This window comes from Indicator indicator, chromosome 13 (genome assembly GCF_027791375.1).
Source record: "Indicator indicator isolate 239-I01 chromosome 13, UM_Iind_1.1, whole genome shotgun sequence".
Classification (NCBI taxonomy): Eukaryota; Metazoa; Chordata; class Aves; order Piciformes; family Indicatoridae; genus Indicator; species Indicator indicator.
In genome coordinates this window covers 3,783,714-3,799,333 of record NC_072022.1, presented here as the reverse complement: position 1 = coordinate 3,799,333, position 15,620 = coordinate 3,783,714, and the positions used below count along the sequence as shown (strand labels likewise).

The window sequence follows — 15,620 nt, the reverse complement described above, 5'->3', positions numbered from 1 at the left end:
AAGTGTTTGAAGGGGGCCTGCAGGATAGCTGGAGAGAGACTTGTTACCAAGGCATGCAGTGACAGGCCTAGGGGCAATGACTTCAGACTAGAAGCTTGATTTTAGATTAGATGTTAGGAAGAAATTCTTCTCCACGGTGAGGCAGTGAAAGAGGTTGTTCAGAGAAGTTGTGGAGCCTTCAACCCTGGCAGTGTTCAACGGCAGGTTGGATGGGGCCTTGAGCAATCTGTTCTGTTAAGAAGCGTTCCTGCCTATCGCGGCGCTTGGAACTAGATGATCTTTACAGTCGCTTCCAACCCAAACCATTCTGTCATAACTGGCAGATGCCAGAAGCAAACTATAGGCAGAGGTTTCCCTTCCACCCTCTGAGAGAGGTGCAGTTCCAACCCAAACCATTCCATGATTCTGTGATGATCGTGTGGTAAGCATTCTCCAGCACTCCTAGGAGGTGTAGGTAATACTGGATTGTCACCTCCCGTTGTTGTTACAGGTCATGTGTGGTAAGCATTCTCCAGCACTCCTAGGAGGTGTAGGTAATACTGGATTGTCACCTCCAGTTGTTGTTACAGGTCACTTGGAAAGAGAAGCCTAGTTATCAGGACCAGTTTTGCTAGCACATTCTTGTAATTTCCCAGTAACTCTTTCATCAGAATGTAGTAGTAGCCAAGATGGAGAACAGCTGTAGGTCGAGGTGTCCTTTCTTCATGCTCCTCTTAGCTTCTAGTTATGTGTTCTGAATGTGTCAACCTATTCAGATAACACTGCTGAGGAAATTTGTGCCTGGTGGTTTTGGTTGTGTGGAATGTAGTTGTTTTTATTGGTGTGTTACGGAGTTTGCTTCTTAACATACTGATGTTTGTCAGGCAGTAAGGTGCTGCTAGTGTATCTCTTTCAGACTTGCTCATTGATAGGCAAGGATGAAGACCTCAAAATTCAGAGAAGTCTGAATTTTTGGCTCTCCATTTGTCATTAACAGGAGTACATTTGATCTGTTCTGCAGTTGAAGAGTATCATTCTGTATCTTAATGTGCCATTTTTCAGAGATATTCTTGGAGCAAACACTAGACAATACATCTGTCATTTTAAATTCTTGTCTTTTAAATTAACAGTGTTGGAAAGGTTTATAAAAATTCTAGTGATGAGGTTCTGAGGCACGAAATGTACTGCTCTTGCCCTTTTCTGGATAACCTCAGCCAGGCTTCATCCACAATGAAGGATGTAGGCTAAGAGTGCAGAGTTAGTGTGTGACAGACTGTTTAATACCATCTTGATGAATGCTTTGACTTGAAACTGAAGTGAAGACTCTTGGTTTTGACAGGTCTTGAACTGTGGGTCAGGAGCCCTGTGGTGGCAGGTTTAGCTGGCATCAGTCAGCCCTTGCTCATTTTGTCTAATGAGGGATAGGAAATGGGGGAGTGAGGACAGGCTGCAAGTACTAGGTGTAAATGTTCACTCTCAGAGCTGCTAACTAACTTTAATTGTCACTTCATGGTGTGCAGCCCTAGATACCATTAACATTCTTTGCCTCAAGGGCCCATTGGCATGTTGTCAATTTGATGTCTAACAAGAGCCCTGGGTTCTTTTTTGCCCAGCTCCTTTCCAGCATGTATTAATGCATGGGATTGTTTCTAACCAGGAACAGGATCATAGAATCATGAAATGGTTTGGGTTGGAGGGTACCTTTAAAGGTCACCTACTCCATCTCCCCTGCAGTGAGTGGGAACATCTTCAAGTAGATGCAGTTGCTTAGAGCCCTGTCCAACCTGACCTGGAATGTTTCCAGGCACGGGGCTTCTTCCACCTTTCTGGGCTGTTCCACTTCCATTTTAATGACATGGCTAGAAGGGAGATGACAATATTTTGTATGAAGTTACATGGTCATACCAAAACTACTGGAGTTAGCTGCTTGCCCCTTTTATTTAAGGGCTGCTGCTGAAGTTACTGAAAGAGACAATGTCTGTATTGTTAGCTTCTAGGAGGCTTCTAGTGTTAGCTTTGGGATTATTAGTGGCTTTACTGCTGGTGTCACACTCTTCAGGTGATAATGGAGATTGCTGGAAGTTATTTTCTACTTAGTCTGGGGCATTTTAGAATCATAGAATCAAGAAGGCTGGAAGAGACCTCAAAGATCATCGAGTCCAACCTGTCACCCTACACCTCATGACTATCTAAACCATGGCACCAAGTGCCACGTCCAATCCCCTCTTGAACACCTCCAGGGATGGTGACTCCACCACCTCCCTGGGCAGCACATTCCAATAGCCAACCACTCTCTCTGTGAAGAACTTTCTCCTCACCTCCAGGCCTAAACCTCCCCTGGCGCAGCTTGAGGAGGTTTAGTAGAATAGACAAATGTTTTAGTAGAATAGACAAATGTTGAAGAGGCTTGCACATACCTGATTCTGCACTGTGGCAGTACTGTGAAATAAAGGACCTTTGAAGTCTTCCACTGACATTGCTTTTTGTGTGAAACGATTGCACTTTCATGTGCACTGATATTTTAGTCTAATTTCCTCAATGTGTACTGCTGCTCCACTTGGAGTTCAGATGTTTGTGTTCAAGTTGCGTTTTTGAATCGTTAGTGTTTGCGCAGCAGTTTGTGGAAGTTTTCCAACTAGCAGCTTCTTATAAACAGCTGTCTCTCCTGCCAGTAACAGACTTGAGCTCTGTCCCATTCCCCAAGAAAGGTAATGTTCAGATCCACTGGAGTGTGTTAATGCATCTCCTCTCTTTGGACATTGGCTTCTTACTGTCTTGGAAAATCTGCCTGTAAATACTGCTGATATCACTGGGGTTTTGCTTCTGCAAGTTTTTCTGAACCTGGTTGGGTTTTTTACAAAGCACCCAGAAAGGAGTTCAGAATCACAGAATCCCAGCATGATGGCAGTTGGTAGGGACCTCCAGAGATCATCTAATCTATCGTCTCCCCTAAAGCAGGGTCACCCACAGCAGGTTGCCCAGGACTGCAGTGTCCACCCTTTAGATACTTAGGATTTAGATTTAATGTAGCTTCTGCTTAAATCTGCAAGAATAGGAGGTGCAAGCAAGACAGCTGCATTTCAGCTGTGGACTTCACTTGTAAAATACAGCCACTAAAAGGAATCTGGGAACGAGCATGGAAGAACATTGCAGCTCTGATCCTGTACATGTGGAAGTGGATCCCTTACAGACTTTGTTGATAAAGATCTGGAGAGTTGAATAAATCTTTGCTGTTGTGTCAGACTGGAGGATCAGGATCACAGTTCTCTAATGGTGTTTTTACAGATGCTTTTGTACAGAATCCTGAAAAATTCCAAAACATTCTAATAACATCACAACGTTATTTATTGCTTAAGTTGTTTGGGATTTTTAAATGTCTGACAAGCCTGACTTAAGGAGGAGGGATGAAAAGGGATGAACCTGAATGAAATGATTCAAGGATGGATTTAGTCATTGCAATTCTTACATAATATTGAAGAGGATGATGCAGGAAGACCTCTTCACAAGCTAAACAACTGTTCAGCAGTGGAGAGGAAATAATAAATTCTTGCTAACTCTTTACTGTGGTGACTTACTGTCTGATGGAGTGGATTTGTTTGATGTATTAGGAGGCTTTGCTATGTCAGAAAACACTACTGCAAGCAAGACATCTTTTTTGAAGACAGTGCTCTTCTAATTTCATATCCTAGAACTTCAGCAAACTTTTTCCCATAAAACCTCACAGAAATTAATCTGAAGTAAGTCAGTAGGAGGATAGGAAGCTGCACAGAGAGGCAGAGTCCCTCATGCTTAAAAGGTAATAAAATTAGTTTATAGTAGTTCTGCACATTTATCCCAAGGAGATGAGTACTCTAAAATGACCTTTTATGGATCTTGTGCTTTCAGAGTAGCTTGTGGCATGTCAAGTAAGTGGCAGAAAGCTCTGTGTTTGTGTTTATATTCAGGGATGTTACAATCATTTCTTAATCTGAATGCTATAAAAAAGTAGAGAAGTAGAAGACTCCAAACAGTTTCCCTTTAGCTTTTCTTGAGCAGATCTGAATTTCTGGATGTGCTGCTTATCTGAAACCTACAGAAATGTTTACTGACAGACCAGCCCCAAAACAGCAATGTTGTAACACCTCTTCAAACTAGCACCTGGGGCTTTGCCATTTTTATATCTATTTTTATTCTTTTTTGGTGTGTGTTAGTATGTGAGCAGTTAAGTTGCAGCTGAGCTAAAAAGGTCATGTTGGGTGGGAGATTTTTCATTAGTGAGGAGAGAAAATGGCATTGAGAAGTGCTGTTTTGAATCTGTGCTTTGAAAACAAAACATTTTTTTTTGTTTTTATTTAAAGGAAAACTGGAAAGCTTTTACTCGGAATGATGTCTGCAATTCTAAATACTTGCCTTCATTATCAGTATTTGTGAAATTGCTTATTCAGGAAGGCTTTAGAAAATAATTTCCCTGAAGAGGCTCTAATGTAGCAAGTGCAAATGAGAAAGAAAATAAATGACCTTTCAATATTACACCTGTCAGAATAAGCAAAAAAAGCAGGGAGGGGGACAACATTCACACAGAATCCCAGCATATTATTAGGGAATGGGAGGGATCTCTGAGGATCACTTATTTCAACCCACTGCTGCTAAAGAAGAGTCACCCAGATCAGGTTGTCCGGGATTGTAATGTCCAGGCAGGTTTGGAATCTCTCCAGAGAGTGCTTGATGTCCAGATGGAGGAGGGTGACAAGTGGTGTCCCTCACGGGTCTGTACTGGGGCCAGTGCTGTTCAATATCTTCATGAATGATACCAACAGTGAGATTAAGTGCACCCTCAGCAAATTTGCTGATGCAAAGCTGAGTGGTGTGGTTGATAAGACTGAAGGATCGGATGCCATCCAGAGAGACCTGGACAGGCTGGAGAGGTGGGCTGAGGAGGATACTATGAGGTTCAATAAGGCAAAGTGCAAGATCCTGCATGTGGGCCAGGGCAATCCTCAGTATCGATACATGCTGGGGGATGATGAAATTGAGAGCAGCCCTGCAGAAAAGGACTTGGGGATACTGGCAGATGAGAATCTGGACATGAGCCAACAATGGGCACTTGCACCCAAAGGGTCTGTTGCATCCTGGGCTGTATCAAAAGAAGTATGGCCAGCAGGTCAAGAAAGGTGATTCTTCCACTTTTCTCTGGTGAGACCTCAGCTGGAGTACAATGTCCAGCTCTGGGGCCTCCATAACAAGAGAGACATGAAGTGGGTCCTCTGGATCCACAAAGATAACCAGAGGGTTAGAGCACTTCTGTGAATCCAGGGTGAAAGAATTGGGACTGTTCAGCCTGGAGAAGAGAAGGCTCCAGGGAGACCTTATAACTGCATTTCATTATCTGAAGGAGGGCCTAAAGGAATGCTGGGGAAGGAGTATTTTGAAGGGCTTGTAGTGATAGAATGAGTGGCAGTGGTTTGAAACTGGAGCAGAGTAGATTTAGGTTGGACATCAGGAGGAAGTTCTTTACAATGGGAGTGGTAAAATACTGGAACAGGTTGCCCCAGGGATGTGGTTGAGCCTCTGTCACTGGAGACATTCAAGATCAGTCTCAGTGTGGCCCTGGGCAGCCTGATGTAGTTGGAGGTGTCCCTGCTCACTGCAGGGGGGTTGGACAGGATAACCTTCGAGGGTCCCTTCCAACCCAATGCAATCTGTGAATCTACAGACAGAAGAGGAGGGAAGAGACTCATACCTACTACAGAGGCTCTGGAGTTTGGTTCTGTAGATTTGCAGCTCTGAAGGAAAAAAGTATTAAGCATTTATAAATTACAATTAATCATAATTATTCCTTGAACTAGTTTCATAAATTACTATTTTTCTTCTGATAAAGTTTGAGAAACTTTGTGATAATGAAATAGACAAAATGCAGCAGAAGCAATTACTGCTCCTGGACTTACAACTTCTGAAGATGACTTCCTTTAGTGATCTTTCTTCATTCTGAACAAGACTATTTTATTTTTATAGATGACTATGGATGAGAAATATGTGAACAGCATTTGGGATCTTCTGAAAAACGCAATCCAGGAGATACAGCGGAAGAACAACAGTGGCCTCAGCTTTGAGGAGCTGTACAGGAACGCGTATACGATGGTGTTGCATAAACACGGCGAGAAACTCTACACTGGACTAAGAGAAGTGGTCACCGAGCATCTAATAAACAAGGTATGTAATTTTTGTGACTTAAAAGTGAAATCTTCTGTGACAGAGTTCAGAAGAATTATTTAGGTGACACTGTATTATGTTGCTACATTGCCTTGTGTTGAAATGGTGTTGTGACCTCAAAATGGTAGTTTAGAGATAACATCAAACTTAAACACTACCTGAAATATTAAGTGTTTTAAGTTACTGATGGAGGACAGACCTTAGAAAGCGTTGGAGTGTGTAGCAGGAACAACTTTAGCTGAAGGACAAGTATTGAGAATCTTTTTGAAGAAGGTTTGTAGCGTTTTGTGGCTTTCTTAGAATAGATGGTGGGTTCTTTTCCAGTCAGTTTTCTCTTCTGTGGTACAAAAATACCAATACAAGAACCTGTTTGTTATGGGCTAACAAACTAAATTCACAAGTCAATGAGAGAGTTGTAGTAGGATTGCACTCTTTAAAGAGGCGGTAGGCAAAAGCAGCAGCTCAGCAGCAAGGAAAGTGCTCAGTAGTCTGTGTTCCATCATTTCAACCTTTTCAAAACCATGTAAGTTGGTCAAAATGATAGCATAGCTTCTTATTTCTGTAGTTGTATGTATGAGAAAAGGGCTCTTCACATGTTGTGTTAAATTGTGGAGCCACCTATTTGTGAGGCAAGATTAGAGTTGATTGATAAGTATCATTTAAAAAAAGGTAAAACTCACGTTTTGTGAGTCCAGATAATATTTTGTCATAAGTGAATTCTAACTCTGGGGAAGATGCCTTACTTCTTGCAGTGACACATAGAATCATAGAGTTGTTAAGGTTGGCAAAGACCTCCAAAGATCGTTGAATCCAACCATTAACCAAGCACTGTCAGATCACCACTAAACCATGGCTCTCAGCTCAGCAGTCTACATGATTTTTGAATATTTCCAGGAATGGTGACTCCATCACTTCTCTGAGCAGCCTGTTCCAGGGTTTAGTCCCTTTTAGTGAAGAAGTTTTACCTAATGTCAAACCTAAACTTGCTTTGGCAGAACTTGAGGACAAGAGGCTTCTCTCTTGTCCTATTGCTTGTCTCTAGCAAGAAGAAATCGACCCTCACCTCAGTCCAGCCTCCTTTCAGGTAGTTGCAGAGAGTGAGAAGGTCTCTCCTCAGCCTCCTTCTCTCCAGTTCTGTCAGCTGCTTGTCAGAAGACTTGTGCTCTAGATCCTTTACCAGCTTTGTTTCCCTTCTCTGGCCACACTCCAGCACCTCAATGTCCTCGTTTCAGTTAGGGCGCCAAAACTGAACCAGGTATTCAAGGCAATCCCATGCACAGGCTGTGGGTCTGGATGGAGTATCAGATTCTTGTCCTGTTATTACAGGGTTAGACAAGGAAAGACACCCACCATTGTTTGCTTTGGGTGATTACTTTTGGCTGAAGTACAGAGAGTGGATGAGAGGTTTATGTCTAAATAATGGATAATCCTTGGGGAGCTTTCTGTGCCTTCTAACTAGAGTTACTGCTCTGTCAGGGAAGTGTTACTTCTTTTCAAAATCTTAGTTTTCAGACTATACTTCTCTGGACCACACCTCTAAAGCTGCTTTGAATGTGGGGCTTTTTTTACTGTTTTCTGTAGCACATCTGTGACTCTCAAATGCTTCTGCATTTATAATCTGTATTACTCATATAAAACGTGACAAATGGCTGAGACGTTTTGTGCCTCCTCCTTGTATATGCCAAAGTTTGCAGTCTATGCTTAATCATGATGCTAAACTGTTGTTCTTCCTAGGCTTTAGTTTATTAGTTTGAGGAAAGCTACTTATATTTGTTCCTAGCTGTTCTGCATATTAAAAAATATCCATATGAAAAAAGTTAATTATTTTGAAATGCTAATTGTGGAAAACTGATGAAAGAATAGAAGATCATGTGAGCTTATACTGTCACTGCAGTTGCTGAGAGTGTTGCACAGATACCAGTGTAGAGAAATGCCTTTATAACACTTCATGCTGTTAGATCTGATGCTTAAAAGAAAACAATCTAGATCACTGGAGTATTCTAATCTTTAACATGATTAGTGCAATTATAACTGTGAAGGGTAGCATAAAAACAAGTGGCTAAAAGCTTTTAAATAAAAAAAGACTAACTGCTAAGTTTTAGTAGTTTAATAGTGTAAAGTTAAAGACTAAATTACTCATATGCCTGCTGGTGTCATCCTTTTAAATTAAATAATCCCAGGAAAAGATATAAAAAAACATGACTCCTCTCAAAAAGTTCTGAACATAAGGAAAACTTCTATAGGCTGAAAGGTACTCCTTGGCCTTTCTGGTGGCTTACTTAATAGTGTTCTGTTGAGGAAGTTACAGATGGAAATATGGAAAAAATAGTGCATTGTATATTAAGAATAATGCATTTTACAGGTGTGTCATTAGTACTTGATTACAGAATTGTTGAGGTTAGAAGGGACCTCTGGAGATCATCTAGGACCCAACTAAATTGGCGTCAGCCACAGCAGATTGCTCTGAATTGCAATGTTCAGGCAGGCTTGGAATATCTCCAGAGATTGCCTCCTGCACTTTAGCTATTGATAAGCACTGATAATATCCCTCTCTTTTACAGCCTAAACAGCTTGAGATCTCAGCTTTTCCTTGTGAGAGGGATGCTCCAGTCCCCCTCGTCATATTTGTAGCCTCTGCTGGACCTTCTGTAGGAGTTCCCTGTCTACAAGAAAGACAGAGAATTACTTGTCATAAGATAGAAGGAAGTATTTGTTTAACCTTACATTTGATGTAACAGAAATTTTAGAGGAATTTTGTATTTTCGATGTTTCTTTCCAAGGGCAGTTCTCCTTTCAGTGATAAGTAGCTAATTAACAATAAAGGCTTTTATCAGAAGTTATTGTAAACATTTCTTCTCGGTGGTGGTGCTGAGTTTAGAAGAGGGGATTTGGCAACTGGAATATTGGTCATAAAAACTGTTAACTCTTATCAAAATGAAAAGATTTTAGTACACTCAGTTCAGGAAGTGCTTCAGGGGAGCTAAACTCTGGTTTGATAGAATTGTTGTAACAGAATTGCCACTTAACTGTCCACATCTGATTCTCTTCCCTAAAGGAAAAAAATACTGCATTTTTGTAGCATTCCAGTTGTGCTGGTTAGTTAAGAATAGATAAACTGGGTAGAGGCAGTGTATTTGTTCAGATGTTTCTGCTAGGAGTTTTCAATATTAGAAAGAAAAAGATTTTTTTTTTTTGGTGTGGCACAATGAAGAGCTTTATTTATACTTTGTGTGTACTTAATTGATAGGTGAAAGTTGTGCTTAGTCAGCATTTTTTTAGAAAGAATCCTTTAGATTGGAAGGGATCATTAAAGGTCATCTAGCCCAACTCTGCTGCAGTGAGCAGGGACATCCTCTAAATCAGGTTGCTCAGAGCCCCAGGCACTGACCTGGAACGTTTCCAGGAATGGCACTTCTGCTACCCCTGGGCAACATGGGCCAGTGTCTCACCACCCTCAGTGTAAAACGTGTTCCTTCTATCTAACCTAAGTCTCCCCTCTTCCATCATCCTTGTCTTGTCATAACAGGCTCAGTTAAAAGGTCTGTCCCTGTCTTTATTCTAGGCTGCTCTAAGTACTGAAAGGCCACAGTTATGTCTTCATGGAGCCTTCTCTTCTCTGGGCTGAACAACTCCAACTCTTCAAGCCCTCAGATCATTATTGTGGCCTCTGAATCTGTACCAACAGGTCTGTCTTTGCTGTGCTGAGAACTCCAGAGCTGGACACTCTACTGCAGGCAGGATCTCACCAAAGGAGAGCATAAAGATAGAATCCACTCCCTCAATCTAGTCTGTACTGCTGGGGATGCAACCCAGGGTACAGCTGGCTTTCTGGGCTGCAAGCACACATTACCAGCTCATGGCCAGCTTTTCACCCACCAGTACCCCCAGGGTCCTTCTGGACAGGGCTGCTTTTCATCCCCCAGCCTGCCCTGATACCAACAATTGCCCTGACCCATGTGCAGGACCTTGCACCTGGCGTTGTTAAACCTCATGAGATTCACACAGGCCCCGTTCTCAAGCTTGTCCAGGTCCCTCTGGGTGGGTCTCATCCCTCAGGCACATCAGCTGTACCGCTCAGCTTGGTGTCATCCGCAAACTTAATGAGAAAGAAACCCAATACTTTTAAGAAGAAAATTAGTTAACTTTTCAAGAAGAAAACATCATCAAGATATAATTTGTCTTTACAGACCATTTAATTGTACATAAAATGATAGGTACAGACATGCTTGACACAAGTATGTGAGCAAGTAACTATAAAGCAAGTTTGGTTTGAATTTTGCAAGCCCTAATGATCTGTAGTTGCCCTTACCAGGATCTAGCTGCCTAAACGAAGGCAGCAGTAAGCTGGGTACCTTACTCTGTATCCCTAACCAGGACTCAGCTGTCTTGAACTGCCTTGTTTTCACTACAGGATAAGAACATGCTAAAACTTGTCTTTGCCTGTTTGTTAATGTTGTTATTAAACTATAGTACACGTAGAATTGAATTTAAAATTAATGCTGAATGAAAAGTGCTGAAACCTTTTATTTTGAATAATTCCAGTGTTTAATTCTTGTGCATCTATTCACTGATTCCTCCCTTTTTTGTCCTTTAGCAGTCTTGTAGCTTGATGTGGATGTTCCTCCTTCATACTTCTTGAGCTTAGTTTTTTGCTGCTTCAAAATTCCCTTTGTTTTTATGAGTATTTCATGGCCTAGTGAAATCTAAACCATGGCATGCAACACATCATATTGTGTGTCACAAAGGAATTTGTTGATTTGTTAGCCAAACCAGTATGGTTCTGCTATTTTTCCTCTGCACTGTATATCAGAGATGTGCTAAGAATAAATGGGCTGAAATGTCCTGGTTTGGGGAGATACTAGAGCATTACTGAAAAGGAAGAAGTGGTGCTTAGGATATTTAGTTAACTGAACATGAGTCAGCAATGTGGCTGGGGGGGCAATGGCATCCTGGCTTGTATTAGAAACCCTGTGGCCAGAAGGAACAGGGAGAGGTGATCATCCCCCTGTACTCACCACTGCTCACTGCTGAGACCATACCTTGAGTATTGTGTTCAGTTCTGGGCCCCTCACTACAGGAAGGATATTGAGGTGCTGGAGCTTGTTCAGAGAAGGTCAGCAGGGCTGGTGAAGGTCCTATGAGGAGCATCTGAGAGAGCTGGGGTTGAGGGGCATGTCTAATGTGGGGGTTATAAGGGTACATCTAGGATCTTGAGCAGGCTTTAGAACTGGCTATCATGATATTGCAGAGAAGATAGGAATCCCCTACAGGGAGTTGGAAATTATTTCCTTAACATCTATGAAATAGGGAGGAAGAACAAGAGGAGTAATACCAGAGACTAATTAGTGAGCTTTAGGGTACACGTAAAGCATGGTTGGCAATGTCTGAAGAGTCACCTGCCTATATCTTTAGTTAATGATGTTTGAAGATGATCTTGGGCAAGTCTGCAGTTAGGGAAGGCAAAAGGATGTGAATGCAGAATGTGCCGGGAAGTGAATGCAGTTCAGAATCATCAATATTTCGTGTATTTTTCTTTCAGCTAAGGAGTAGCAGCTGAAGGAATGAATGGCTGTTTCTGGTAAAGCCACAGTTTTTCTCTTAGTGAGAATCTAAGATTTTTAGAAACTATTGGACTACTTGGACTTTGGTTTAAGTTGAAGAAACTCTGTAATAAAATTTGAGACCTTGAGGCCTTAGCTCAGAAAGTGCCTTTTTAAACTGCTGCTCCCACAGAAGGTTCTGGCTGTCCTTACAGTAGTGAAAATTACATAATTGAGCTATTTGTGCTGCTGCATCAGCCCAGGCACTGTAAGAGAGAAAATACTAGGCTGTAAGTCTGGTTTGTGTACACTTGGAGAGTTATTTAAAGGTACTGATAGCTTGTGCCAACAAACTATTTTAAGAGATTGACAGGGGAAAGTGCTACATTTCATGAAGAGCTATATACAGTATAAAATAGAAGTGGAGCCTGAAATTATATGCAAGATTTGAAAAGCAGTGTGGCCACCAAGTTGAAGGAGGGGATTCTGCTCCTCTGCTCTAGTGAGACCCCACCTACAGTGCTGTGTCCAACTCTGGAGTCCTCAACACAGGAGAGGTATGGACCTGTTGGAGCAGGTCTCAGAGGAGGCCACAGAAATTGGTCTGAGGGCTGGAACCCCCTCTGCTGCGAGGACAGGCTGACAGAGCTGATTATTTTTTTTTTTTTTCAGTTTGGAGAAGAGAAGCCTCCAGGAAAACCTTAAAGCGACCTTCCAGGATTTGAAGGGGGCTTGCAGGGTAGCTAGAGAGGAACCGATTACAAAGCTAAGTAGTGACAGAATGAGTACTAATGGCTTCAAACTGGAAGAAGCTGGATTGAAATGAGATGTTAGGAAGTTCTTGCCCATGAGGGTAGTGTAGCACTGGAACAGGTTGCCCAGAGAAGTTGTGAAGGCTCCAAGCCTGGAAGTGTTGAAAAGCAGGTTGTATGGGGCCTTGAGCAAGCTGGTCTAGTAGAAGGTGTTCCTGTCCATTGAAGAGGGTCTTTAAGGTTCCTTCCAACCCAAACCATTCTGTGGTGCTATGATTCTATCCTTGAATATACTAGAAGACTTTGTGTAGATTGTGAAACTGCCAGTTTTATTTTTGAGGCTTCATGTGAACAGTCCTTTTAATCTGGAGTTTCCTGCAAAGATTTGTCACAGAAATCACTACAAGCTGAGGTAATTTAAAGTAGCATCCTGCTGATAAGTCTTCGAGATTGGTGATTGCTGATAAAAGTCTTTGAGCTGTGTCTCTGAAGGGCTTCCTTCTCTGTGTAAGATTGTGGATATCCAGGGGTTTTTTAGTACAGGTCATTTATCCTACCAAAGTGATTTGGCTGTGCCTTTGCATACCTATTTTGTGCATTACAATAGTTTTTCTGTGATGTTTTAGTGGTCACAGCCCATGCAAGGAGTGTGTTCAACACTTGGTAACTAGACAGCTGCTGTAAGCATCAATTTGGTTTTGTAGCAAATAAAAGAACAGCTTCCAAAACCTGTCTTCAGCTTAAACCTGGGAGAATGCAATTGAGATGCTTCACAGAGAGACTCTGAGTGGTTTTGTTGTCCAGCACCTATTCCTGGATTTGGAAAACCAAATGGAGCAGAAGTGGCAAAAAGAAGAGCATTCCTCTGTCTGCTTGGAAGCAAGTTCACCTGATGGCAAACACCTCCTTTGCTACCAGTTGGTGTATGATGTGGCATTGGCTGGTCTATCTGGATTATTATGGTGGATGTGTGCTTCTGAGGACACCTCAGGGCAGACTTCCAGGATTTCAAGGTGGCGTACAGGATAGCTGGAGAGGAACCTTTTAAAAAGGTGTGTAGTGACAGGCCAAGGGGTGAGGGCTTCAAACTGGAAGAAGCTTGATTGAGATTAGACATTAGGAAGAATTTCTTCCCCATGAGTGTGATGAGGCACTGGAACAAGTTGCCCAGGGAAGTTGTGGAGGCTTCAGCCTCCACAAGGTGTGGTAGCTGCCCTGTCCCTGGAAGTATTCCAGTTCAAGTTGTCTGGGGCTCTGAGCAACTTGATCTAGCTGAAGATGTCCAGCCCCTCTGCAGTCAGCAGATGATCTTTAAGGTCCCTTTGAACCCACACCATTCGGTGACTTTGTTATTTAGATGATGCTGTAAAAACTGACTTGTATTTATGACAATATATTATTTTTCTGTTTCAGGTGCGAGATGACGTGTTGAACTCCTTGAATAACAACTTCCTACAAACACTAAATCAAGCATGGAATGATCATCAAACGGCGATGGTGATGATTAGAGATATTCTGATGTATATGGTGGGTATTCTGCTTTTACCATGCGTTTAACTTGATGCAGCAAATAGCATTTTTACAAATCTAAATAAATGGGCTGGAGGGGTAAAAAGCAAGGCATGCTTACAAGTCTTCTTCCCAAGACTACTCTCTGTCCCTTGTTTTGAGTTCTCTGTGCGCTTACAAGACTATTGGGGTGAGTGGGAAATTATAATTGCATTCTTCTTTCAGGATATCTCATTACCACTTGAAAAATGCACCTGAAAAATGGGTGAATTTTGCAATTGTTATGAAGCTAGTCAGGCCAATTCTGGCAGGTTGTAGATGTTACTTGCGTTGTACTTGTACACTACTTTGTTTTGGTTCCTGTAGGGATAGTTTCTGACTGTGGAAAGCATGATGGTGTAAAGCTCCTTCAGATTTCCAGTGGAGTTGTTCTTTAAGGGTTTGAAAAGGATAATTTATGTGTAGTCTGCATCCTTGAATGCTAAATATTAATTGAATCCTGTGCTGCTCATACAGAGCTCGGGTATGAGATTAAGCAGCATACGTAGATGAGTGTGTGATCCTTGGTTGCATGGTTGTAATTTTAAAAGAAAAAGGCATTTGTTACCTGAGAGCAGACAGAAGAGGCCTTTTCTGAAGATGGAACACCATATGTTTTCATGTCTGGATTGTGTTATGCTTTAGGTAGTTGATGTATGTTTACATTCACAGTGTGATGGGCGTGCTCTGAGGAACGTTTCCAGGGATAGGGCATCTACCACCTCTCTGGCCAATCTGAAATTCATGCATAGCTTCTACTCAAAGGCTTTAACTTCAAAAGGAAAAGTGTTAAGGCACTGAGGGTTTTCTTATATAAAGTCTTTTCTTTCCAAACTATCATATTGAAGATACTACTTCATGTGGTATTAAACGGTGAAGGACAGATGATGGTAATGCTCTTTTCTCCCCCCTTTTTTTTAAGAACTTGCAGATGTTTAAAATTTCGTGCGCCAAAACTAAACCTGTTTGTGTCAGCGGTGAAGAAATCTGACTTTATTTAAAGCTGCTAAAAGAATTCAGAGTAATTATTGTAGCCACATAGCTTAATCTTTTATCATTTTGTTTTAATGGCTTTGATGTTAGGAATTTTCTGTGTGTCTTTTGTTTATTTAGTTTCGTTTTGGGGGATGTTAAGTTGGGAAAAGACCACATATCTACAGATATAGGGCTGGATAAATGCCTTCAGTGACACAGCTGTGTATCTTATCTTGCCAAAAGAAAAATGAGACTATTCTGAAGATGTTCTATGAGAAATCTTGGAATCTCTAATCTGTTTGTGAAGGACAAACACAAATGAATTGCTGTTAGCTGGGTGAATTCAATAGTAGTTACTAACACAATCTACCCAAGCTGGTGGTGAATGTTAAGAAAGGTTAGAAGATGGAATCCAGCATTGTTTCAGTGCAGGAGGTGATGGATGCTCAAAGGTGGTCAGAGTGGGTAATCCAGTGTTGTCAGATGCTCTTAAATTCAATAAATCTTTGATGGCTTGAACAGTGTCAGAGAAACTGGCTTAGCTGTCCTGTTTTAGTGTATTGAGCAGTGTATAGAGGACCAGGAAGACCCCTTGTTCAGGAAGGATTACATGCTTCAGCTAGCACTTTCAGAGTGA

The 15,620-nt window shown here is 41.7% G+C and overlaps 1 protein-coding gene across 2 annotated transcripts in view; it reads left to right on the top strand.

Moving 5' to 3' along the window:
• The window catches only part of CUL3 (cullin 3), a 54,381-nt gene that overhangs the window by 15,620 nt on the left and 23,141 nt on the right, over positions 1-15,620 (top strand). Inside the window, exons 2-3 of one of the 2 annotated variants that reach the window (XM_054386346.1) lie at positions 5,971-6,168; positions 13,874-13,987. In XM_054386346.1, coding sequence (XP_054242321.1) covers positions 5,971-6,168; positions 13,874-13,987 — 312 coding nt within the window. The remainder of the gene's footprint in view (positions 1-5,970; positions 6,169-13,873; positions 13,988-15,620) is intronic. The other variant, XM_054386347.1, reaches the window with a different exon arrangement.